This window comes from Pan troglodytes, chromosome 10 (genome assembly GCF_028858775.2).
Source record: "Pan troglodytes isolate AG18354 chromosome 10, NHGRI_mPanTro3-v2.0_pri, whole genome shotgun sequence".
NCBI classification, from domain to species: domain Eukaryota; kingdom Metazoa; phylum Chordata; class Mammalia; order Primates; family Hominidae; genus Pan; species Pan troglodytes.
The window spans coordinates 68,113,060-68,138,264 of NC_072408.2; the positions used below are offsets into that span (position 1 = coordinate 68,113,060).

At 38.6% G+C, this 25,205-nt stretch overlaps 2 protein-coding genes and 1 long non-coding RNA gene across 29 annotated transcripts in view; 1 reads left to right on the forward strand and 2 right to left on the reverse strand.

Annotated features, from left to right (window-relative positions):
- Positions 1–943, reverse strand: part of SMCO2 (single-pass membrane protein with coiled-coil domains 2) — a 76,616-nt gene extending 75,673 nt beyond the window's left edge. For 2 of the 3 annotated variants that reach the window (XM_063786867.1, XM_063786870.1), the window contains exon 1: positions 758–943. Coding sequence is in view for 1 of the 3 variants with exons in the window: in XM_054664417.2 (XP_054520392.2) it covers positions 758–808 (51 nt within the window). In the remaining 2 variants the exon portion in view is untranslated. The remainder of the gene's footprint in view (positions 1–757) is intronic. The other variant, XM_054664417.2, reaches the window with a different exon arrangement.
- The window catches only part of LOC134807578 (uncharacterized), a 56,160-nt gene that overhangs the window by 19,530 nt on the left and 11,425 nt on the right, over positions 1–25,205 (forward strand). The gene's annotated exons all lie outside the window — the stretch shown is intronic.
- ARNTL2 (aryl hydrocarbon receptor nuclear translocator like 2) overlaps positions 806–25,205 on the reverse strand; it is a 94,760-nt gene continuing 70,360 nt past the window's right edge. For 11 of the 25 annotated variants that reach the window (XM_016923749.4, XM_054664408.2, XM_063786857.1 and 8 more), the window contains 5 exons: positions 24,349–24,407; positions 23,481–23,589; positions 11,066–11,144; positions 8,827–8,932; positions 6,133–6,633 (listed from right to left, as the gene is read on the reverse strand). In XM_016923749.4, the coding sequence (XP_016779238.2) occupies positions 6,497–6,633; positions 8,827–8,932; positions 11,066–11,144; positions 23,481–23,589; positions 24,349–24,407 (490 nt within the window). In that variant the 3' untranslated portion in view covers positions 6,133–6,496. Of the gene's footprint in view, positions 944–2,970; positions 6,634–8,826; positions 8,933–11,065; positions 11,145–23,480; positions 23,590–24,348; positions 24,408–25,205 lie in introns of those variants that run through there. The other 14 variants (XM_054664413.2, XM_520811.8, XM_054664409.2 and 11 more) reach the window with 5 other exon arrangements.

Consider the following 25,205-nt stretch of genomic DNA (forward strand, 5'->3'; position numbering starts at 1 on the left):
GCAGCTATCACATTCTATAGTTACTGCTTTCCACTGTCTTTCTACCAAACTGTGGTCTCTTAAGAGCAGGGACTGTGGCGTTTTCAATTGTCTCTAAGAGCATAGCACAGGATAAATAAGTGCTTACATTGAAACAAATGATGTCATTTATTAGGAACCATTTCAACTTTCTTTTAAAATGCCTATAGATGTCCCCCTTAGCAAACAAAATTGTTTACCTCTTTGTGCTGTAGATATACGTCTTCCCAAACACCCTACCTCAGTTGGGTTCTCTAGGTACTTAACGCTTTCCCATTGGTTATGAATTTGTACTGTCATTTGGGTTAAACTTTTGCAAGGCTTAAATTACTGTTATACTACTTATATATTTGTTTGCTATATAGTCTCAGGAATTTTTTACTAACTTAATGATGAAGCTTCTCTATAACACTAATTTCCAACATGTATTATCATACTGTAGAGCTTATAAATTAACATATAATGATCATTGTTAAAATTACTGTCAGACAATGTGTAAGCACTTTACATAAGCTAATTTAATCCTCACTAAAGCTCTGCAAGGGTATTTACAAATGAAGTCTACTTTACGAATGAAGAAACTGAGGCTCAAAAGCTTCAGTGTGCCGCTCATCTCAGCTTTCTCTCCCATCCTCCATACTCACATATCCAACTATCTACTAGACATCACCTGAACACAATTTGTCTAGAAGTGATGCATCTTCTACCCCAAAGTTGTCTCTCCTCATGTAACTCTTACCTCTTGAACAGCACTGCAATCCAGACCCCTGGGGCCAGAAACTTGAGTCATTGTTCACTGCTTTTGCTTCAACATTTCCCATATGCAATTGGTCCTCAAGTTCTTGCCATCCTACTTCTGTAATACAAATCTCTTAAATCTGTATCCTCTTCACCTTCACAGCCTCTTGTGCTGGCAGTGGGAGACCTGGGGAAGAGGAGAGTCCAATGTGTTGGAAGATCCCCATGGGAGATCCCCAGATTCCAACAGGGCTGCCTCGCCAAACTTCAACCCAAGGTTGGGCATGTATCACAGCCTGGCTAATCTGTATATTCCAGCCTGTTGACCTGGAAAGAACCTACTGCTTATTTTGCCTTTCCTTCCTAACATTTTAATTCTGATTAAACAAATTAAAATAAACTTTAAAGGCATCCTTGAAGGGGAAAAGATGTCAGATGCCAACAGCTAGACAGCCTGGGGCCTGAGGGAGGACAGGGTTATCTGCAGAAGGGACAACAGAACCTTGTAATTCACGATGGTTGACTCCCTAGAATTAGTGTAGATACTGCAACCACACAACAGAAAGTCCAGGTAGACCAAGTTGATCCAGAGGCCCAATCAATGCATATTTGCATGTGAATTACTAGGAAATAGAGAGGCTCTCTTTCCATTGAAATTGTCAGGTATAAGAACAATATATGCTTGGAACTTCTGAGTGTCATTATGCGGAGAGGGTCCACCGGAAGATAAAACCAGCTCATAGGAAAGCAAAGCTGAGGGATGGAATGAGGAAGAGGCAGAAAGGGAAGAGGAGAGAGTCAGAGGGACAGATAAGGCTGATGACGTTGGAGTCTGACGTGAGCACAAGGAAACCTTTACTGGTTAAACCACTGAGATTTTGGAGTTGTTACAGCAGTTAGTATACCCTGGGGAACATACCCAGAAATATATATAGTAACAGAGTTCAATGTACCCCTCTGCCCAGTGGTTTGAGGGCACTGGATGGTTTCCTTAATCTATGTTTCCACATTAGAAAGTAGTTAAGGGCGCACTTTTCGGAGGAAGTTTATTAAATTAAAAAAAAAAAACTACAAATGAGTAATTATAAAATATAATTTCACTCTTTTCATTATTTACCACAAAAATTTAAAAATACCAATATACAGACAAGCACAGAAAAGAGCTAAAAATTGTATAAAAGACAAATCTAAACTCAAGAATATATGAGAAGTGACGTACACCATACACTCTCAAGTGAGTTCAGAAAGCATGTTCCGTGCTGGACAGGTTTTCTTTCCAGGTCAGTTTTTATTGGCACCACACCTGGAAAGCTCTCTAAGCCAAAGTTCTTATGTGTCAGGATCTTCCTGGACCTCCCTTGGGAAGCATTTCTCATAAAACAACTCACACCAGACAGGCTGACTTATTGTAGGCACAAAAATCATAAATGCCTCTCACAGGCCCCATGGAGCTTGGGAAAAAAAGATCTGCTAATGAAAGCATTACAAAAACGGAAAAGTGGCACCTAGTGGCCACTTAGCAGCTTTTCTTTATGGCTTCTAGCTAATCATAGATGTCGGCCTGTCTGCCCGTAACATTGTGCTGGGCCAGTATGAGTCTCCAATTCCAGAGCTCAGTGATGACCCACCTGAGGGGGAGATACCTCTTGGCAGCATGATCTGAAACTGGACACTACTAAACATGGTCTGGGAACTAAATATTGGCTATTTCTTGTACCTGTGCCCCGGATTTTACGGAGATCCCTCAAAGACTATGACGACAAAGACATCCTTTTCTGTCGTGACACTGTAAATAAACACTTTCCTTTAAATTCCATTTATTTACTAAAAGTCTCTATTCTGTACTTTCCTGTTTGTCTTTCTGTTTCACAATAGATTTCTAAATTTAGTGATGACCATATAACTCATTTCACTTGATTCCAAGTATCATCCTGTAATAACACATCTGATATTTTAAAGTTTATTATTTTCAAAAGTTTAAATTTGGTAACATGGATAGACTTGTTATTTGATCTTAACAGATTCAAGGATCAATAAATAATTGTTCTTCAAACATGGTATTTAAGGAAAAATATCCTTATGGTATAAACTTTGGTCTACTTCAATAATAACCACTTAATACAATGTTCTAGAGCAGCGCTGTCCAATAGAAATATAATCTGAGCCACATGTATAATTTTATTTTCTTCTAGCCACATTAAAAAAGTAAAAAGATACAAGTAGAACTAATTTTAATGTTTTAATTCAGTATATCCAAAATATCATTTGAACATGTAATTAATATAAAATTATTAATGTGATATTTTACATTCTTTTGGTAATACTAGTCTTCAAAATCTGGTATGTATCTTACATTGATAGCACAGCTCACTTTGTACTAGCCACATTGCAAGTGCTCAGTAGCCACATATGGCTAGTGGCTACTGCACTGGACAGCACATTTCTAGGTTCCACCCTAACACCCAAGTCCTGTGGACTAGAATCCCAGAATCAGAGCTGGAAGTAAACATAGAGATCAAACCTCCTTTTAAAAATGAGGACGCTGAGGCACAGAGTTTAAATGGCTTGCATGAGGTCATACAGCTAAATTCAGCCTCAACAGGGTCTTCTGATTCTAGGCACTCTTCCCACTCCACTACATTACTGTAGTGGTAATTCTTAGGGTTAAAAAAAGTGTAGAGTAGGCCGGGCGCAGTGGCTCATGCCTGTAATCCCAGCACTTTGGGAGGCCGAAGTGGGCGGATCACGAGGTCAGGAGATCGAGACCATCCTGGCTAACATGGTGAAACCCCATCTCTACTAAAAATACAAAGCAAAATTAGCCAGGTGTGGTGGCGGGCGCCTGTGGTCCCAGCTGCTCTGGAGGCTGAGGCAGAATGGCGTGAACCCAGGAGGCAGAGATGGCAGTGAGCCAAGATCGCGCCACTGCACTCCAGCCTGGGCGATAGAGTGAGACTCCATCTCAAAAAAAAGAAAAGAAAAGTCTAGAGTACTGTTTTTATGATACTTTCGTGCAATTTGTAGATATATTCTTTCTCACGAAAATTCAAAAAATTGACTTGTAGGAGAAAAAAGGAACATAGTGTATACCATAAAAATATGTCACTTCTAACAGCAAAAATCAAATTTAGTAGAAGAAAACTAAAACATTTTGAAGGAAACACAAACCTTAGGAGAGCTACGGTATCATATGATGCATGGATTAGATTCTGAGTCCAGGACAAAAGGATCTACAGAAAAATATTAGAGCGAACTAATAAAGGATCAAACCATGCACAGAGTATTCAACTGGCTATCCGCCCACTGGTCTATGGAATTGAACAGCCCCTCCTCTTGCAAAGAGAAAAAACTGCCACTGTGCGAGGCAGCACTGGTCTCCCTCTAGAAATTCTGCCTCTCAAATCCTGGCATCACGAGGGCAAGTCTGCCCCCATCTGCTTTTGAGGCCATCCAGCCATGATGGCCTACCCTGCCACCCCTGGCTTAGGCACACTCTTTGGAAGCCAAGTCTAACCTGCAATGGTTCAGTCCCCTAAAAAGTGATATTGGTAGGCAGGCCCCTCTGCTCAATTTAGAGAACACAGGGGATCTTTCATACTTCTTTAGACTTAACTATAACGCCTAGGCTGCTGCACACCAATTCTCCCCATCTTGTAGGATTTCTTTGGCTCATTCTAAACCTGATGTCTCTCAGGTCCTCAAGTGTCGGACCAGGAATGGTGCCGACCCTCCAACATTGCTGGGACACTATCAGTTCAAGAGGACAGTGTGCCAATACATCCTTGCCCACGCAGCCCCTGCACATTTCACACTTGAAGGAAACATTTGCTTTTGGTTATTGTCTGTTGGTATGTTTGTCATTAACATGTCTGACAGAAGTTCTAATCTATCACCTACAGCTAAAGAAATAGCATGCAGGGTCAAAATAATGCTTTGTTTTGGCGAGGGGCTCCGAGGGAAATTTTCTGGAAAGATGTAGCACCATATAGAACAGGAAACTGGATTTGAAGCCCACATTGAAGTCTGAGGGCTGCCCCATGAGTTCCCAGCCTATCTGACTTTCATTTGCGAGGCACAAGAGAGAAAATATGGGAGCATACTTGGCAAGCTATGAAGAGCTACTGAAGCAGAAAGTGTTATAAAGTATGATCCCCGAGAAGGTAGACATGCAGTATTTTAAATAATCTTAATTCTTATACTCAATTTGAGCCACCTCTGGATTAATTACTGTTAAAAATGCTCTCCAAATTTTAAATTATAACTAGAAAATTGGTTTTAAAATTATTTCTCATTGCCTCATAATTTTAAACATGTACTTGTCATTTGTTTTATTACCTTTGGTTACAGGCAATAACTGTAATTGCCTAATTACTTAGAAAGCTACAACTAGTTCCTGGGTCAGTTAGTTAATCATTTAACCTGTGAAACCAATGTTTTCCCAAATGTGTATAAAGAAACTAGTTTATATACATTAAACATTTAAAACTCTATGAATTTAATGTGTGACTTTACACAAGACATTTAATCTGCCCGGGCCTACTTTTTTCCTTTAGGACGAATCTATCCCTAAGTATGTTTCCAATGTCAAAAACCTAATCTATCTATAGTAGAGATCTTCAGTGATTATATTAAATCTTTTTTTTTCTTTTTTTGAGATGAAGTCTCACTCTGTTGCCCAGACTGGAGTGCAGTGGTGCGATCTCGGCTCACTGCAACCTCTGCCTCCCAGGTTCAAGCAATCCTCTCGCCTCAGCCTCCTAAGTAGTTGGGATTACAGGTGTGTGCCATTAGGTCATGAGGCCTTTGCGCTCATGAATGGACTGTCATTATCGTGGGAGTTGGTTAGTTACCTCAAGAGTGAGTGCCTCGGTAATTTTTTTTGTATTTTTAGTAGAAACGGGGTTTCACCATATTGGCCAGGCTGGTCTTGAACTCCTCACCTCAAGTGATCTGCCCGTCTCAGCCTCCCAAAGTACTGGGATTACAGGCGTGAGCCACCACGTCTGGCCTATTAAGAGTAAATCTTATATGCAGAGGTTAATCCCCAAGATCTAGGGCCCAAGATCCTTCCTTTTCTGTAAGGAAAGCTGAAACTCTTTTGACTTTCTGAATTTTAAGTAAGAAATCATCTCACTTAAAATTCATCTTAAAGTGCTCAACTGAGCATAAATATCCCAGCTCTGTGCTTGCCTAAGTCTCCAAAGATCAAATACAGTATTCAATGTGATTATGACTATAAATTGCACTGTCCCTTTAAATGTTCAAGTACTCACTGTTTTCTTGAAGTGTGTAAGCCCTATCCTCAATTAAGGAAATTCGCAAGGAATGGAAAATGTTCCAAATTATACAAACCTACTATTATAAATGAATCTTAGACACAAAGGAAAACATCAATATATTACATTACCTCAACTAAAAAAAACTGCATCAAAAATAAAACAAAGCCAAAACAATATGTAAGTAGTATTCTTGGTTAGAAATATTGTAGCAAAAATATGGCAACTAGTGGATTATAAGCCATTTCACTGAATAAAGGAGTCTATAATAAACTTGGTTCTCTTGGGAGGAAAACATATTTCCCCACATCCCTGTGACAGGAAGATGCAAATCTATAAAAATTGGTAGAACATTAATAAAAGATACAAACAATATCAATACAGTACTTAAGAATAGTTGAGACAGTTTTTCGTAAATGAAATGCTTTAAAATGTTTCTCATTTTTGGAGATAAAAATCAAAGGCTAGAGGGTCCACTGGATGTCACTGAAGTCCCCAGGGTCTCCCAGGCCCCCCTCTGCTTCTAAGTAATTCATAAATGCAGCCATGGCTGTGTCATCATTGTCACATAGGGCATCGAAATCCAACTGTGCACCATCACCTATGAATTAAAATACAGGCCTATGTAAGTAAAGGTGATCAGTAAAGTCATACATTTCACACACTTTGAGGTTAAAGAATGATTGTGATAAAAAAATGGCAAAGCAAGGCTAGAAAACCATAAAATGTATTTTTGAAGGCAAAGTATATATCTTAAGCTGCAGACGGCTGATGTATTTTTAAATGGGTTACCTAGTTTTATAACAATCTTCTGTCAGATAAATTGCACCTAATTCATCTGCTACAGAGAAGTAAGCTAGTCTATGAGTTTTCTAATAGGAAATTACACTGCTGAAGGGTACAGACTCTCAGAGAGCTGGAAGGAAGCTAGGGAATTTAGTGTATGTTTGTGTGTGTGTGTGTGTGTGTGTGTGTGTGTGTGTGTTTAAACCCTGGAAGGAGAAAATTTAATTTGCTTGTGAAAAAACCCTATCTGTTTAATACTGAAATGAGAAGCCTGAGACAAAAGCATCTTCTAAAGATTTGGAATTTTCTTATAAAAGGGAGATAAATCAGATTTTTTATTGAAAAAGGAAGTAAGTAGGAACCATGGAGATGATAATTAATTTAGAGATAAAAGGTTCTAAAAATTAAGGGTTAAAATGCAGATAAAGACTAACCAAAGGTTTGTATATATGTGTCAAAGTACAGTGGAACTTCAGATAATAAATATATGACTCTATGTGTGTTTAAAGTGGATATCCAAATTCCTTCAAGTCCTTTGCTTCTCTTTAGTGTATGCTTTAGCAGAGCAATGTCAGTCATGGAGGATAAGAAACTATATACAATAGTTTGAATTTGTCCACTAAAATTCATGTGTTGGAAACTTAATCCCCAATGCAATGGTGTTGAGAAGTGAGGCCTGATACAAGGTAATTAGGTCATGAGGCCTTTGTGCTCATGAATGGACTGTCATTATCATGGCAGTTGGTTAGTTATCTCAAGAGGGAGTTTGTGATAAAAGTGAGTTTTCCCACATCTTGCTTTCTTGCTCTTACCCTCTCTTGCCCTTCTGCCTTCTGCCATGGGAAGATGAAGCATGAAGGTCCTCATAAGATGCCTGCACTATACTCTTGGACTTCCCAGTCCCCAGAACTGTGAGCCAAATAATTTCTGTTTATTACAAATTACTCCATCTGTGGTATTCTGTTATAGCAGCATAAAACAGATTAAAATACCACGTCACTCAATTTACTTGATCTGGACTTTGCATAAACATTGTTAAAATGAATGATTACATCTTAAACTTTTTTGACTTCTATCCTTTATGAATTCTCGGTAATTCTTGGGAATGGACCTTTTTTCCTAGATAGAAATACCTTGGTTTTAATTAAATTGTGTATTTACCAATACTCATAGCTGATTCCATTGATAACTGAATTCTTAATGACAGAACCATTAAGTAACATCCTTTTTTTTTTTTAGATGGAGTCTTGTTCTGCCACCCATGCTGGAGTGCAGCAGTACAACATTGGCTCACTGCAACCTCCACTTCCCAGGTTCAAGCGATTTTCCTGTCTCAGCCTCCCGAGTAGCTGGGATTATAGGTGCCTGCCACTATGGCCAGCTAATTTTTTGTATTTTCAGTACAGATGGGGTTTCACCATGTTGGCAAGGCTGGTCTCGAACTCCTGACCTCATGATTCACCTGCCTCGGCAAGTGCTGGGATTACAGGCATGAGCCACCATGCCCAGCCAATGGTAGCATCCATTTTAAGATTGAGTACAATTATTGTTATTTAGAAGTTTGAACAAAAAAAATATTTATTTATTTACTTATTTTTTTCAGACAAGGTCTCACTCTGTCACCCAGGCTGGAGTGCAGTGGTACAATTACAGCTCACTGCAGCCTTGAACTCCTGGGCTCAAGCAATCCTCCTGCCTTAGCCGCCTAAGTAGCTAGGACTATAGACATGAGCCATCATGCCTAGCTAATTAAAACAATTTTTTTTTCGTAGGGATGGGTTATTGCTATGTGTGCCAGGCTGGTTTGAACTTCTAGCCTCAAGCAATCCTCCTGCCTTGGCCTCCCAAAGTGCTGGGATTACAGGTGTGAGCCAATGTGCTCAACTGAAAAAAACCTTAGTTTTAAAACTATCTGCTTCTCTACAAATTTCCTGTGCCTGAAAACATAGTGATTAAGAGGGGGGTTTTGATAAATGAAAATGGTCAGCAGTTCCCAAAGAAAACTTACTGAGGAGTGGCTCATGGCTGTGGACAGCAACAGTACTCTGGTTTTGCCTGGTAGCCTCTAGCTCCCCCATTTCAGGACTTGGTGGAAACAACTCCTTATTTGACATCTGAAAAGACAGCCAGAGTAACAAACAGTGAGGTTCCTACTAGAATAAGGACACTCTTCATTTATTTATTTTTACTTTTTTTTTTTTATTTTTTTGAGATGGAGGCTCACTATGTTGCCCAGGATGGAGTGCAGTGGCATGATCTTGGTTCATTGCAACCTCCACCTCCTGGGTTCAAGCAATTCTCTTGCCTCAGCCTCTCAAGTAGCTGGGATTACAGGTGTGTGTCACCACGCCCGGCTAATTTTTTGTATTTTTAGTAGAGATGGGGTTTCACCGTGTTAGCCAGGATGGTCTTGATCTCCTGACCTCATGATCTGCCCGCCTCGGCCTCCCAAAGTGCTGGGATTACAGGTGTGAGCCACTGTGCCTGGCCAAGATAAATACTTTTTAGCAATTATCAGACATTGGCCTGCCACCAGTGCTACAACTGCCACCATCGATATGGAAGCTTGCTTTTCCCGAGTACCATGTGCCAAGCTCTCCACCTGCATCATCTCATTTCTCAGATACCGTGAGGCAGCTATATTACACATCATAAATCTGAGGCCTAAAGGAATATCTTGCCCAAGGTGTTGAAGCCATGATTCTAACTCAAGTCTACCTGACTCCAAAGCCTGCATTCTTAAGAGCCATAACTGAAGGTGCATATGTAAGGAAAAGTTTTGGATGAAGAAGAAAAAGTTCACGACCACAAATGCTTGGGGTCAAAGTTTATTTCTGTTTTTATAAAATGATGGCAAAACTATACCTCATATAAAACTACTATGGGAAATATTGATTTGTAGTGGGAAACATTAAACCAAATGCTGTTACTGAAAAGTTCTTATACTGTTATATAGTTACAGGCCAAACAATCTAATAATCCGTGTAGCTCATAAAACAGGAAATCATTTGCCTATACTGTCTCAAGTTGACATACTTTATCTATAGAATGCTTACATAACGTACACTACTTAGACATTTTTACTACCACATAAATCTGTTTCTCGCATACTGCCTCACGCAAAATGGATACCTAATAAACACGTGCTAACTGTATGAAAAAAGTGAATAAATAATAAAGCAGAAGACATGATATTTGTATAAAAAGACATGACATTTATATTTTCTTTTTTTGCTTTTAGACAGTTGCAGTCTGCCGCTCAGGCTAGTGCAGTGGTGTGATCATAGCTCACTTCAGCCTGAAACTTCTGGGCTCAAGTGATCCTCCTGACTCAGCCTCCTGCAGTAGCTGGGATTACAGGCATGTGCCACCATGCCTGGCTAGTATTTTAAAAAATCTTTTTTAGAAAGGAGGTCTCCCTATATTGCCCAGTCTGGTCTTGGACTCCTGGCCTCAAGTGATCTTCCCACCTCAGCCTCCTGAGTAGCTGGGATTATAGGCACAAGCCACCATGCCTGGCTCTGATATTTGTATTTTCAAGTTTCTGTTTGTCCCTGGTCAGATAAAATTTCTCCTTTCTCCTGTAGTCTTATACTGCTTGATTTACATACCTGCTTTAGAGCTTTTTGTTGTCTGTGCTAAATTAGAATTATACTGTATTTTAGTCTTCCAGATAGCACTAGGTTTAGTAATTTTTGTATATACAATAATGCATTTCAAATAGCTAGTATTTGTTCAATTGAATTAAGTAGTATGTGGTATTTATCTTGTGGCTTATATTATTTAAGCTTTTTTTTCCAAACCTCAAGGAGTAGATTTAATCTACTAAATTGGACCTATTACAATATCGATAATAAGAGCTACCATTTATTTAGCACTTACTGTGTGCTAGGCACTGTTCTAAGAGTTTTTGTTTATGTATTTAAGCTCTTAATTCTCACAGTCCTCGAAATCAGTGATATTATTATTCTTACTTTATGAATGAGAAAATTGAGGCACAGAGAGTTTAAGTAAAAGTCTGAGGTTACATCCCAGTAAGTGTCATAACTTGGACTCAGATACTACGCTTCCAGCAACTTCATTCTTAACTACTATTCCACAAAGCCACTTAAAAATCACTGAGCGATCAAAATGGGTTCATTTTTTTTTTGACAGAATGCCTTCTTTTCTTAAAAGAAATAATCAACAAGGGGCAAATTTTATTGTTCATTTATTTCATGAATATTATCATTTACAAGTATACTTACACTCCTGCAGTTTACAGTATGAGTATCTTTCATTAAACCTGTTGGACTCGAATCATCAAGGTATGAAGAAGACTGTAACCTTTAAAAAGTGATACATAAAACATTTTTAATTTTTACATATTTTAGAAGGAAATTTTCTCCTCTAAATACATAATAATCTACTAATAAAAATACAGTGAGGAACTTGAAACTGAGTATCATAGCAGGTTTCACAATTAGACTGACTTACTAGGTGCCAGGCTTATTTTTGACTATGGAATGCTGAAAAACACTCCATGGTAAATAGAAAAACAAAGCTCTGAGGTAAAAGCTCTTGAGTAAATCGTATCATCTGTCAATATAGCATGTGTTAATAGAATAACACAGCACAGTTTAAAACAGGTGCTCATGTCAAAAATCAGCTCCTCCTCAAGATACCAAATGGCAGAACCAAGAGTAAGGAAAGATTTACTAACATTCTGGAATCTTTTTAAAGTGGAAAATGTGCCATATTTTTACTATAATAGGTCATCCTCAGGTAAAAATCAATGAAACACATACATAGAGAACAAAATGGCATAAACACAACTTTATGTCTTTATGTGTTCCCAAGAAGGCAGTTGACATTGAGGTGTACAATACGACGGTATACTGTACATATACATAGTAAAATGATTGCTGCAGTTAAATAAATTTACATATTCATCACCTCCCACAGTTACCTGTGTGTATGTGTATGCTGACAGCACCTAAAACCTACTCTCCTAGCAAATCTTCAGTATATAACATTATTAAGTATAGTTAGTTCTCATGCTGCACATTCGATCTGTAGACTTATTCATTCTACCTAATGGCAAATTTGTACCTTTTGATTTACTTCTTCCCATTTCCATGCCCTCCCTGCCTCTGGTGAACACCTACCTACTCTATTTTTATTTAGTCAGCTTTTTTTCCCTAAGATTCTGCATGTAAGAGAGATGATGCAGTATGTTTCATTCTGTATCTGGCTTATTTCACTTAGCATAATGTCCTGCGAGTTCATTCATATTGTCACTATTTATAATTTGAGACTTCTCTCTTTTTTTTCTTAGTCTAACTAATGGTTTATCAATTTTATCTTTTCAAAAACCCAACTCAGTTTCATCAGTCATTTCTATTGTTTTTCTAATCTTGATTCAATCTGTTTCTGCTCTGATAATTTCCTTCCTTCTGTTGACTTTGGACTTAGTTTGTACCGTTTCTAGTTCCTGGAGGTGTAAAGCTAGGGTTTTTTTCTTAACATAGGTATTTATTGCTATAAACGTCCCTCTTAGAACTGCTTTTTACTGCATTCCATACGTTTTGATATGTTGTGTTTCCATTTTCATTTTTCTCAAGATTTTTAAATTTCCCCTTTGATTTCTTCTTTGACCCACTGGTTGTTGAGGTATGTGTTGTTTAAATTGCATATATTTGTGACTCTTACGATTTTCCTCTTGTTACTGACTTCTAGTCTCTTACCACTGTGGCCAGAAAAGATACCTGATAGGACTTCCATGTTCTTAAATTTTTTAAGACTTGCTTTGTGGCCTAATATATCACCTATCCTGGAGAATGCTCCATGTGCACTTGAAAAGAACGTGTATTCTGCTGCCATCAGATGGAGTGTTCACGTCTTTAGTCAAGTCCACTGTTTCTATATTGATGTTGTTTGAATGGTCTATCCATTGTTGAAACTGAGGTTGTGAGGTCCCCTACTAATATTGTATTGCTGTATATTTGTCCCTTCAATTTGGTTAATATTTGCTTTATACATTTAGGTGTTCAAGTGTTGAGTGCATATATATTTTCAATTGTTATATCCTCTTGAACTGACCCCTTCATCATTATATAATGATCTTCTTTGTCTCATGACAGTTTTGCAGGGGAGTTTTTTTTTGCTTGTTTTTCAAGATGGGGTCTTGCTGTTGCCCATGCTGGAGTGCAGTGGTCATTCACAGGTATGGTAACAGTGTACTACAGCCTCGAACTCCTGGGCTCAAGTGTTCCTCCTGTCATCCTTCCAAATGGCTGGTACTACCGGTGTGCGCCACCATGCCCAGTTTAGTTTTTGACTTAACATCTATTCTGTCTAATGTAAGTATGGTCACCCCTGTTCTCTCTTGGTTATCATTTGGATGGAATATCTTTTTCCATCCCTTCACTTTTGGCCTATGTGTGTCCTTAAAACTAAATTGAGTCACTGGTTGCAGCACACAGTTGGATCTTGTTTTTTAAATCCATTCAGCCACTCTGTCTTTGATTGAATAATTTAATCCATTTATATGTCATTACTGATAGTAAAGTACCTACTAGGCTATATTGTTCATTGTTCTCTGTTTTGTAGTTCCTTTGTTCCATTCTTCCTCTCTTACTGTCTTCCTTTGTGATTTGATGATTTTTTTGTAGTGGTATGCTTTGATTCCTTTTTCTTTTTCTTGGAAAAAGAACTTATTTGTAGTTATTAGGAAGCCTACATAAAATACCTTGTCATTATAACAGGACATTTTAAGCTGATAATTTAACTTCAGCTGCACATAAAAACTCTACACTTTATTTCTCTCCACATTTTATGTTACTGATGTCACAATTGATATCTTTTACATATCATGTATTCATTAACAAATTATTGTAGCTATAATTATTTTTAATACTTTTGTCTTTTAACTTTTCTATTAGAATTCAAAGTGATTTATGTACTACCATTACAGTATTAGAGTATTTTGAATTTGACTATATTCTTATCTTTACAGAAAGTTTTATATTTTCATTTGTTAATTGGCACCCTTTCAGTTTAACATGAAGAATTCCCTTTAGCATTCTTGGAAGGCAGCTCTCATGGTGATTAACTCCCACAGCTTTTGTCTGTCTGGAAAAGTCCTTACCTACCTTACATTTCTGAAGGACAGCCTTACCACATGTAGTATTCTTGTTTGGCTTTTTTTTTTTTTTTCCTTGCAGCACTTTGAATATATCATCCTATTCTCTCCCGGCCTGCAAGGTTTCTGCTGAGGAAGCTGCTGAAAGCTTATGTGGGTTCTTTTACATGTGACAAGTTGCTTTTTCTCTTCATGCTTTCAAAATCCTCTCCTTCTTTGACTTTTGAGAATTTGATTATAATGTGTCTTGGTGAAGATCTCTTTACATTTAATCTATTTGGGGTTCTTTGGCTTCATAAATCTGGAACTCCTGGGCTCAATGAACATTCCCTTCTCTGAATTTGGGGGTTTTCCATTGTGTGTGTGTGTGTGTGTGTTTTGTTTTTAATAAGCTCTTTGCCTCTGACTTTCTCTATCCCTCTGGGACACACAAATGTGTACATTGGTTTTCTTGAAAGTGTCCCATAAGTCCTGTGGGCTTTCTTCACTCTGGAAATCCTATTGTGCCATCTTGCTGGCATCTGATATCACCCCTGTTCATGTTTTAAAATCACTACCTGCTCACTTAGCCTGATGAAAACTACCTCTCCCCTCATCTCTTTACAATCAGATTAATCTTCTGTATCTTGGCTTCCTCCATATTAGTTCCCTGGGCAGAAATCTACTATTTAAGTTCCTCTACTACTTGACTTTACCTTAGTTAGGAACCCCCACTGCTCACCAACTCAATTCCTCTCTCAATTGAGTCTCTGTTTTCTGAAGCCACCATGATTCCTTCTACCTACTTTCATACATTACCTAAGATGCCTCCTTATATAAATGCCCTCTGTACTTTATGCTGAACATTTAATAGTACCCAGCTGTCAATGTTTAGCTCCATTTCCACTTCTCTTAAAACGTCCTTGCAGCATATATGGTCAAATAATTTTCACTAAGGGTGCCAAGAACACTCAGTGGGGAAAAGGATGGTCTTTGCAACAAATGCTATGGGAAAACTTGTTATCCACATGCAAAAGAATGAAGCTGGACTCTTACCTTACCCCATATACACAAACTAACTTAAAGTAGATCAGACTAAACTTAGGACCTCAAGACCTAAGACTATAAAACTCTTAGGAGGAAATAGTGGAACAGCCTCATGACATTGGATTTGGCAACCATTTCTTGGTATGACACCAAAAACACAGTCAACAGATGAAAATAAATAAATAAATTGGAGTATATAAAAATTAAAAACTTTTGTACATCAAAAAACCTGATAAACAGAGTAAAAAGGCAACCCAAAGACTGAGAGAAAATATTTGCCAATCACATATCTGCTAAGTGGTTAATATCCAGAATATGTGAAGAACTCCCAACTCAACAACAGCAACAAAACAAACAACTTGATTAAATAGTGGGCAAAGGACTTGAATGCACACTTCTCCAAAGAAAATATACAAATGGCCAATAAGCACATGAAAAGGCAGTCGATATCACTAATCAGTAGGAAAATGATAATGACTAGCTCACTGCAGACTTGAATTCCTGGGCTCAAGTGATCCTCCCACCTCAGCCTCCCAAGTAGCCGGGACTACCGCTGTGCCCCACTATGCGTGGCTAATCTCTCTTTTTTTTTTTTTTTTGAGATGGGGTCTCGATATGTTGCCCAGGATGGTCTTGAACTCCTAGCCTCAAGTGATCCTCTACCTTGGCCTCCCAAAGTGCTGGGGATTACAAGCATGAGCTACTGCACCTGGCCGTTTATTGTGTTATTATTTTTTTTAAATGTACTAAGCCAGGTAGCCAGGTGTGGTGGTGTGCACCTGTAGTCCCAGCTGCCTGGGAGGCTGAGGCAGGAGGATCGCTTGAGCATGGGTTGTCCAGGCTGCAGTGAGCCATGATCGCACCGCTGCACTCCAGCCTGGGGGATAGAGCAAGACCCTGCCTCAAAAGAAAATTTAAAAAAACACAATAACTATTCTGTATACTACAATGTTTAAGATACAGAGATATATAAAATTAAATACATAAAGTTTAATATAAAGCTTAATAATTTTACTCTTTATACAAGAAAACTCTTTATACATTAAGATAGTTTGTCTATTTTACTGTATGAAATCCACACATTTTCCACAGTTTATAATTTCTCTTTTAACATTGCTATAATGATATAGTTATGTGTAAGGTTTTAATTTTTATACAATTAAATTTACCAAATATTTTTATTTACAAATTCTGGATTTTTTGATGTTTAGAAAGGACTTTTCAAGTTGAGAATATAAAAATTCATACATGTGTTCTGGAAAAGCTTTAGTTTTATTTTATTTTTAAAAATTATTTTTTTTAATTATACTTTTAGTTTTAGGGTACATGTACACAACATGCAGGTTTCTTACATATGTATACATGTGACATGTTGGTGTGCTGCACCCATTAACTCTTCATTTAACATTAGGTATATCTCCTAATGCTATCCCTCCCCTCTTCCCCTACCCCACAACAGGCCCTGGTGTGTGATGTTCCCCTTCCTGTGTCCATGTGTTCTCATTGTTCAATTCCCACCTATGAGTGAGAACATGTGGTGTTTGGTTTTTTGTCCTTGCCATAGTTTGCTGAGAATGATGGTTTCCAGCTTCATCCATGTCCCTACAAAGGACATGAACTCATCATTTTTTATGGCTGTACAGTATTCCATGGTGTATATGTGCCACATTTTCTTAATCCAGTCTATCATTGTTGGACATTTGGCTTGGTTCCCAGTCTCTGCTATTGTGAATAGTGCTGCAATAAACATACGTGTGCATGTGTCTTTAAAGCAGCATAATTTATAATCCTTCAGGTATATACCCACTAATGGGATTGCTGGGTCAAATGGTATTTCTAGTTCTAGATCCCTGAGGAATCGCCACACTGACTTCCACAATGGTTGAACTAGTTTACAGTCCCACCAACAGTGTGAAAGTGTTCCTATTTCTCAACATCCTCTCCAGCACCTGTTGTTTCCTGACTTTTTAATGATCACCATTCTAACTGGTGTGAGATGGTATCTCATTGTGGTTTTGATTTGCATTTCTCTGATGGCCAGTGATGCTGAGCATTTTTTCATGTGTCTTTTGGCTGCATAAATGTATTCTTTTGAGAAGTGTCTGTTCATATCCTTTGCCCACTTTTTAATGGGGTTGTTTGGTTTTTTTCTTGTAAATTTGTTGGAGTTCATTGTAGATTCTGGACATTAGCCCTTTGTCAGATAAGTAGATTGCAAAAATTTTCTCCCATTCTGTAGGTTGCCTGTTCACTCTGATGGTAGTTTCTTTTGCTGTGCAGAAGCTCTTTAGTTTAATTAGATCCCATTTGTCAATTTTGGCTTTTGTTGCCATTGCTTTTGGTGTTTTAGACGTGAAGTCCTTGCCCATGCCTATGTCCTGAATGGTATGCCTAGGTTTTCTTCTAGGGTTTTCATGGTTTTAGGTCTAACATGTAAGTCTTTAATCCATCTTGAATTAATTTTTGTATAAGGTGTAAGGAAGGGATCCAGTTTCTGCTTTCTACATATGGCTAGCTAGTTTTCCCAGCACCATTTATTGCATAGGGAATCCTTTCCCCATTTCTTCTTTTTGTCAGGTTTGTCAAAGATCAGATGGTTGTAGATATGTGGCATTATTTCTGAGGGCTCTGTTCTGTTCCATTGGTCTATATCTCTGTTTTGGTACCAGTACCATGCTGTTTTGGTTACTGTAGCTTTGTAGTATAGTTTGAAGTCAGGTAGCATGATGCCTCCAGCTTTGTTCTTTTGGCTTGGGATTGACTTGGCAATGTGGGCTCTTTTTTGGTTCCATACGAACTTTAAAGTAGTTTTTTCCAATTCTGTGAAGAAAGTCATTGGTAGCTTGATGGGGATGGCATTGAATCTATAAATTACCTTGGGCAGTATGGCCATTTTCATGATACTGATTCTTCCTACCCATGAGCATGGAATGTTCTTCCATTTGTTTGTATCCTCTTTTATTTCATTGAGCAGTGGTTTGTAGTTCTCCTTGAAGAGGTCCTTCACATCCCTTGTAAGTTGGATTCCTAGGTATTTTATTCTCTTTGAAGCAATTGTAAATGGGAGTTCACTCATGATTTGGCTCTCTGTTTGTCTGTTATTGGTGTATAAGAATGCTTGTGATTTTTGCACATTGATTTTGTATCCTGAGACTTTGCTGAAGTTGCTTATCAGCTTAAGGCGATTTTGGGCTGAGACAATGGGGTTTTCTAGATATACAATCATGTTATCTGCAAACAGGGACAATTTGACTTCCTCTTCTCCTAATTGAATACATTTTATTTCCTTCTCCTTCCTTATTGCCCTGGCCAGAACTTCCAACACTATGTTGTATAGGAGTGGTGAGAGACGGCATCCCTGTCTTGTGCCAGTTTTCAAAGGGAATGCTTCCAGTTTTTGCCCATTCAGTATGATATTGGCTATGGGTTTGTCATAGATAGCTCTTATTATTTTGAGATATGTCCCATCAATACCCAATTTATTGAGAGTTTTTAGCATGAAGCGTTGTTGAATTTTGTCAAAGGTCTTTTCTGCATCTATTGAGTTAATCATGTGGTTTTTGTCATTGGTTCTGTTTATATGCTGGATTACATTTATTGATTTGCGTATGTTGAACCAGCCTTGCATCCCAGGGATGAAGCCCACTTGATCATGGTAGATAAGCTTTTTGATGTGCTGCTGGATTTGGTTTGCCAGTATTTTATTGAGGATTTTTGTATCCATGTTCATCAGGGATATTGGTCTAAAATTCTCTTTTTTTGTTGTGTCTCTGCCAGGCTTTGGTATCAGGATGATGCTGGCCTCATAAAATGAGTTAGGGAGGATTCCCTCTTTTTCTATTGATTGGAATAGTTTCAGAAGGAATGGTACCAGTTCCTCCTTGTACCTCTGGTAGAATTCGGCTGTGAATCCATCTGGTCCTGGACTTTTTTTGGTTGGTAAGCTATTAATTATTGCCTCAATTTCAGAGCCTGTTATTGGTCTATTCAGAGATTCAGCTTCTTCCTGGTTTAGTCTTGGGAGGCTGTATGTGTCAGGAATTTATCCATTTCTTCTAGATTTTCTAGTTTATTTGCGTAGAGGTGTTTATAGCATTCTCTGATGGTAGTTTGTATTTCTGTGGGGTTGGTGGTGATATCCCTTTTATCATTTTTTATTGCATCTATTTGATTCTTCTCTCTTTTCTTCTTTATTAGTCTTGCTAGCGGTCTATCAATTTTGTTGATCTTTTCAAAAAACCAGCTCCTGGATTCATTGATCTTTTGAAGGGTTTTTTGTGTCTCTATTTCCTTCAGTTCTGCTCTGATCTTAGTTATTTCTTGTCTTCTGCTAGCTTTTGAATGTGTTTGCTCTTGCTTCTCTAGTTCTTTTAATTGTGATTTTAGGGTGTCAATTTTAGATCTTTCCTGCTTTCTCTTGTGGGCATTTAGTGCTATAAATTTCCCTCTACACACTGCTTTGAATGCATCCCAGAGATTCTGGTATGTTGTGTCTTTTTTCTCGTTGGTTTCAAAGAACATCTTTATTTCTGCCTTCATTTCATTATGTACCCAGTAGTCATTCAGGAGCAGGTTGTTCAGTTTCCATGTAGTTGAGTGGTTTTGAGTGAGCTTCTTAATCCTGAGTTCTAGTTTGATTGCAATATGGTCTGAGAGATAGTTTGTTATAATTTCTGTTCTTTTACATTTGCTGAGGAGTGCTTTACTTCCAACTATGTGGTCAATTTTGGAATAGATGTGGTGTAGTGCTGAAAAGAATGTATATTCTGTTGATTTGGGGTGGAGAGTTCTGTAGATGTCTATTAGGTTCGCTTGGTGCAGAGCTGAGTTCAGTTCCTGGATATCCTTGTTAACTTTCTGTCTCGTTGATCTGTCTAATGTTGACAGTGGGGTGTTAAAGTCTCCCATTATTATTGTGTGAGGGTCTAAGTCTCTTTGTAGGTCTCTAAGGACTTGCTTTATGAATCTGGGTGCTCCAGTATTGGGTGCATATATATTTAGGGTAGTTGGCTCTTCTTGTTGAATTGATCCCTTTACCATTATGTAATGGCCTTCTTTGTCTCTTTTGATCTTTATTGGTTTAAAGTCTGTTCTATCAGAGATTAGGATTGCAACCCCTCCCTTTTTTTGTTTTCCATTTGCTTGGTAGATCTTCCTCCATCCCTTTATTGTGAGCCTATGTTTGTCTCTGCACATGAGATGGGTCTCCTGAATACAGCACACTGATGGGTCTTGACTCTTTATACAATTTGCCAGTCTGTGTCTTTTAATTGGAGCATTTAGCCCATTTACATTTAAGGTTAATATTGTTATGTGTGAATTTGATCCTGTCATTATGATATTAGCTGGTTATTTTGCTCATTAGCTGATGCAGTTTCTTCCTAGCCTCAATGGTTTACAATTTGGCATGTTTTTGCAGTGGCTGGTACTGGTTGTTCCTTTCCATGTTTAGTGCTTCCTTCAGGAGCTCTTGTAAGGCAGGTCTGGTGGTGACAAAATTTCTCAGCATTTGCTTGTCTGTAAAGTATTTTATTCCTCTTTCACTTATGAAGCTTAGTTTGGCTGGATATGAACTTCTGGGTTGAAAATTCTTTTCTTTAACAATGTTGAATATTGGCCCCCACTCTCTTCTGGCTTGTAGAGTTTCTGCTGAGAGATCAGCTGTTAGTCTGATGGGCTTCCCTTTGTGGGTAACCTGACCTTTCTCTCTGGCTGCCCTTAACATTTTTTCCTTCATTTCAACTTTGGTGAATCTGACAATTATGTGTCTTAGAGTTGCTCTTCTCGAGGAGTATCTTTGTGGCGTTCTCTGTATTTCCTGAATCTGAATGTTGGCCTGCCTTGCTAGATTGGGGAAGTTCTCCTGGATAATATCCTGCAGAGTGTTTTCCAACTTGGTTCCATCCTCCCCATCACTTTCAGGTACACCAGTCAGACGTAGATTTGGTCTTTTCACATAGTCCCATATTTCTTGGAGGCTTTGTTTGTTTCTTTTTATTCTCTTTTCTCTAAATGTCTCTTCTCACTTCATTTCATTCATTTGATCTTGCATCACTGATACCCTTTCTTCCAGTTGATCGAATTGGCTACTGAGGCTTTGCATTCGTCACGTAGTTCTCATGCCGTTGTTTTCAGCTCCATCAGGTCCTTTAAGGACTTCTCTGAATTGGTTATTCTTGTTAGCCATTCATCTAATTTTTTTTTTATGGTTTTTAACTTCTTTGCCATGGGTTCAAACTTCCTCCTTTAGCTCGGAGTAGTTTGATCGTCTGAAGCCTTCTTCTCTCATCAAAGTCATTCTCTGTCCAGCTTTGTTCCATTGCTGGTGAGGAGCTGCGTTCCTTTGAAGGAGGAAAGGCGCTCTGATTTTTAGAGTTTCCAGTTTTTCTGCTCTGTTTTTTCCCCATCTTTGTGGTTTTATCTACCTTTGGTCTTTGATGATGGTGACGTACAGATGGAGTTTTGGTGTGGATGTCCTTTCTGTTTGTTAGTTTTCCCTCTAACAGTCAGGACCCTCAGCTGCAGGTGTGTTGGAGTTTGCTGAAGGTCCACTCCAGACCTTGTTTGCCTGGGTATCAGCAGCGGAGGCTGCAGAACAGTGGATATTGGTGAACAGCAATTGTTGCTGCCTGATCGTTCCTCTGGAAGTTTTGTCTCAGAGGAGTACCTGGCCGTGTGAGGTGTCAGTCTTCCCCTACTGGGGGGTGCCTCCCAGTTAGGCTACTCGGGGGTCAGGGACCCACTTGAGGAGGCAGTCTGTCCATTCTCAGATCTCCAGCTGTGTGCTGGGAGAACCACTACTGTCTTCCAAGCTGTCAGACAGGGACATTTAAGTCTGCAGAGTTTTCTGCTGCCTTTTGTTTGGCTATGCCCTGCCCCCAGAGATGGAGTCTACAGAGGCAGGCAGGCCTCCTTGAGCTGCGGTGGGCTCCAACCAGTTCGAGCTTCCCGGCTGCTTTGTTTACCTACTCAAGCCTCGGCAATGGTGGGCACCCCTCCCCCAGCCTCGCCGCCACCTTGCAGTTTGATCTCAGACTGCTGTGCTAGCAATGAGCGAGGCTCCGTGGGTGTAGGACCCTCCGAGCCATGCATGGGATATAATCTCCTGGTGTGCTGCTTGCTAAGACCATTGGAAAAGTGCAGTGTTAGGGTGGGAGTGACCCAATTTTCCAGGTGCCCATCTGTCACCCCTTTCTTTGACTAGGAAAGGGAATTCCCTGACCCCTTGCGCTTTCCGGGTGAGGCAATGCCTCACCCTGCTTCGGCTCACGCTTGGTGCGCTGCACCCACTGTCCTGCACCCACTGTCCAACAATCCCCAGTGAGATGAACTCAGTACCTCAGTTGGAAATGCAGAAAGCACCCATCTTCTGTGTCGCTCATGCTGGGAGCTGTAGACTGGAGCTGTTCCTATTCAGCCATCTTGGCTCCACCCGAAAAGTTTTAGTTTTATAGTTCTACTTTGAACTCTGATTTATCTGTAATTTATTTTAGTGTAAAGAATAAAGTTGGAGTCTAGCTTTATTTTTTCCCCAAATGGTTATACAGTTATCATAATGCCCTTTAATGTTTAATTCATTTCTACCTGATTTAAGGTGTCATTTTTAATTTTTACTATATAATAAATTTGCATGTGCATTTGATTGTATTTCTGAAATATAATCTTTTACATTGATCTATTTGTGGGTTGCACTAAAATGTTTTAGTGGTTGTAGCTTTATAACGTATTTTAATATCTGATAGCATTAGTCTCACTTTATTACTATTATTTTTCATAAATTTCTAGATATTTTAACGTGATTAGTATAATCTGTTGGATTCCAAAAAAAAAAAAAAAAAAAAGCATGGTGGTATTTTTTTTTTTTTTTTTGAGACAGGGTCTTGCTCTTTTGCCTAGACTGGAGTAAGTGGCAGGATCACAGCTGACTACAGCCTTGACACTGCCCCACCAGCCCCTCTCCCTCCACCCCACTCTAGTGATCCTCCCACCTTAGCCTCCCAAGTAGCTGGGACTACAGGCATGCACCACCACATCCAGCTAATTTTTTTTTTTTGTAGAGATGAGGTTTTGCCATGTTGCCCAGGCTGGTCTCAAATTTCTGGACTCAAGCAATCCATCTGCCTCGGCCTCCCAAAGTGCTAGGATTACAGGCATGACCCACCATGCCTGGCCACACGGTGGTATTTTGACTAGATCCACATTAAATTCACAGGCTAGTTCAAGGAACAGGACAATTCTTACAATTCTGCCTTCCTGTTGAAAAACAGCTTATATCTGAAGTTATATGAGTTATCTTTTTATATACCTTTGTGAATTTTAAAGTTTTTTTTCATGTTGGTATGAACATTTCTTATAAAATTTATATCTTTTTTTGTTGCTACTGTAAAGATAATATTTTCCATTATATTAAACTGGTTATCATTTGTATATAGGAAGGCTACTGATTTTTGTATATTGATTTTATAAATATGATATTTTTACTTTTGAAAATATTTGCAGCAATAAAACATTACCTCTGTAAATCCAGAATTTCATTTGCAATATCTGTTCCAATACTACCAGCACCAAGTACTGTTCCAGTAGACATTCCAGGTACACTCATACAAGACTGTCTAGAGGATTCTAAGTAACAGCAAAAGGAGAAATTCAGTTGAGGACTTTATCTTTCTTTCAATTCAAATAATTTCACAGTTCTCTCCTTAAAAGAAACAGACTAGCTGCATCCAAAAAAGTTGGAAAACACTCATCCTTGCATTACATATGTAATTCATGATGCTCTTTGAATCAAATGTGTAGAAAGTCACTGAGGGCACAATTGTGACTAGTAACCCTTGACTCCAGTCTCTTCCCACTTTAATCTCCACAGCAATACTACTTCAATGTTTCCTAAGATTTTTATTTTTACAAATAATACATTAATATATTCCTGTGGTGAAAAACTCACACAGATAAGCAAAAACTCCCCCAATACTTTTCGTTAATTTGTCCAAGAGTGTCACAATTGACAAGGAACAATGTTAGCTGCTAGGGCTGAAAAATGGATAAAACATCATTCCTGCCTTAAAGAACTCAGTCTACTGGAAAGCAAGTTGAATGAACAACTAATTGCAGTACAATGCAAGATTATAACAGAAACGTGAGCAAAGCACTGTGGAAATTTTGAGGGGGACATGGTGATACCTCTGGGAGTTTAAATGGGATATCTGTTTCCCGTTGAATTTAGTCTCTTCTAAACCAAAGTTGGGATTCCTATAACCCAACCTGTAGAACTACTTTTAATTTCACCTTCAAATTTTCCCCTCTCCAGGACAGAAAAAGATAGTAATAGTCTTAATAATATGTCTTAGTAATAAGTCTTCCATCATCTAAAACTAAGCTTACCTTCTGATGATTGAGAGCTACAAGGAAAAAATGATGCTTCTCCAGGCTCACTATGTCCCCTAGAATTAAAAACACCATAGGTGATTTACTTTCTAAGGTGAAGGAAACTGTTATAGCAACTACACTAAGATCTGTATATTTAATTTGTCAATTTGTGGCCCATTTATGTTTTATATACACATATTGTTAGTATCACCACCAGAAATCAAGGTCTAATGTGCTAAGTATCATGGTATTTGCCAAATGCCCCATTCCTCTATAAAGTATGTGTTCTCACAATAACAAACTCTCAGTTCCTGTACTAATAATAAGTAGGCAAAGACTACTGGGATGGGTGACAGGAAATACTGGAAGTATTAAACTTTTTTTTTTTATTATTATTCTCTCAGTATTGTAGACAAGGAAACAACTGGTTCAAGGAAACCTTACAGCAATTTCAAAGAGAAACTTAGAGAAAAAAAGTAAGACTTACAACGGGGCCATCCTAGCCTACTATAAAATCAGGAAAACTTGACTCTTCCTTCAGGCTGACACAGCTACAGACCAGAGCTTGCTAAAGCAACACCTGGGCTGGATTTCTGTTCTCCCCCGTGCTGGGCATGCCTACACAGACATGGCAGCAACCCAGGCTTATAAGATGTGCAGGTAAAAATGACAGGGAGGACAAAATAATTTCTTACAATAATGCACAGTAGAAATCCATGTCTGCATTGTTTACTGAATGGCCATGGAGGGTATGAAGAAAATGCTTGAATAAATGCCTTTACCCTCACATATTATATCAAGTAAGAAGGAATGTATTGCAGAAATGAAAACTTTTAGCTTAATTCTGAGAACTAATGTCAATGAACAGTAAA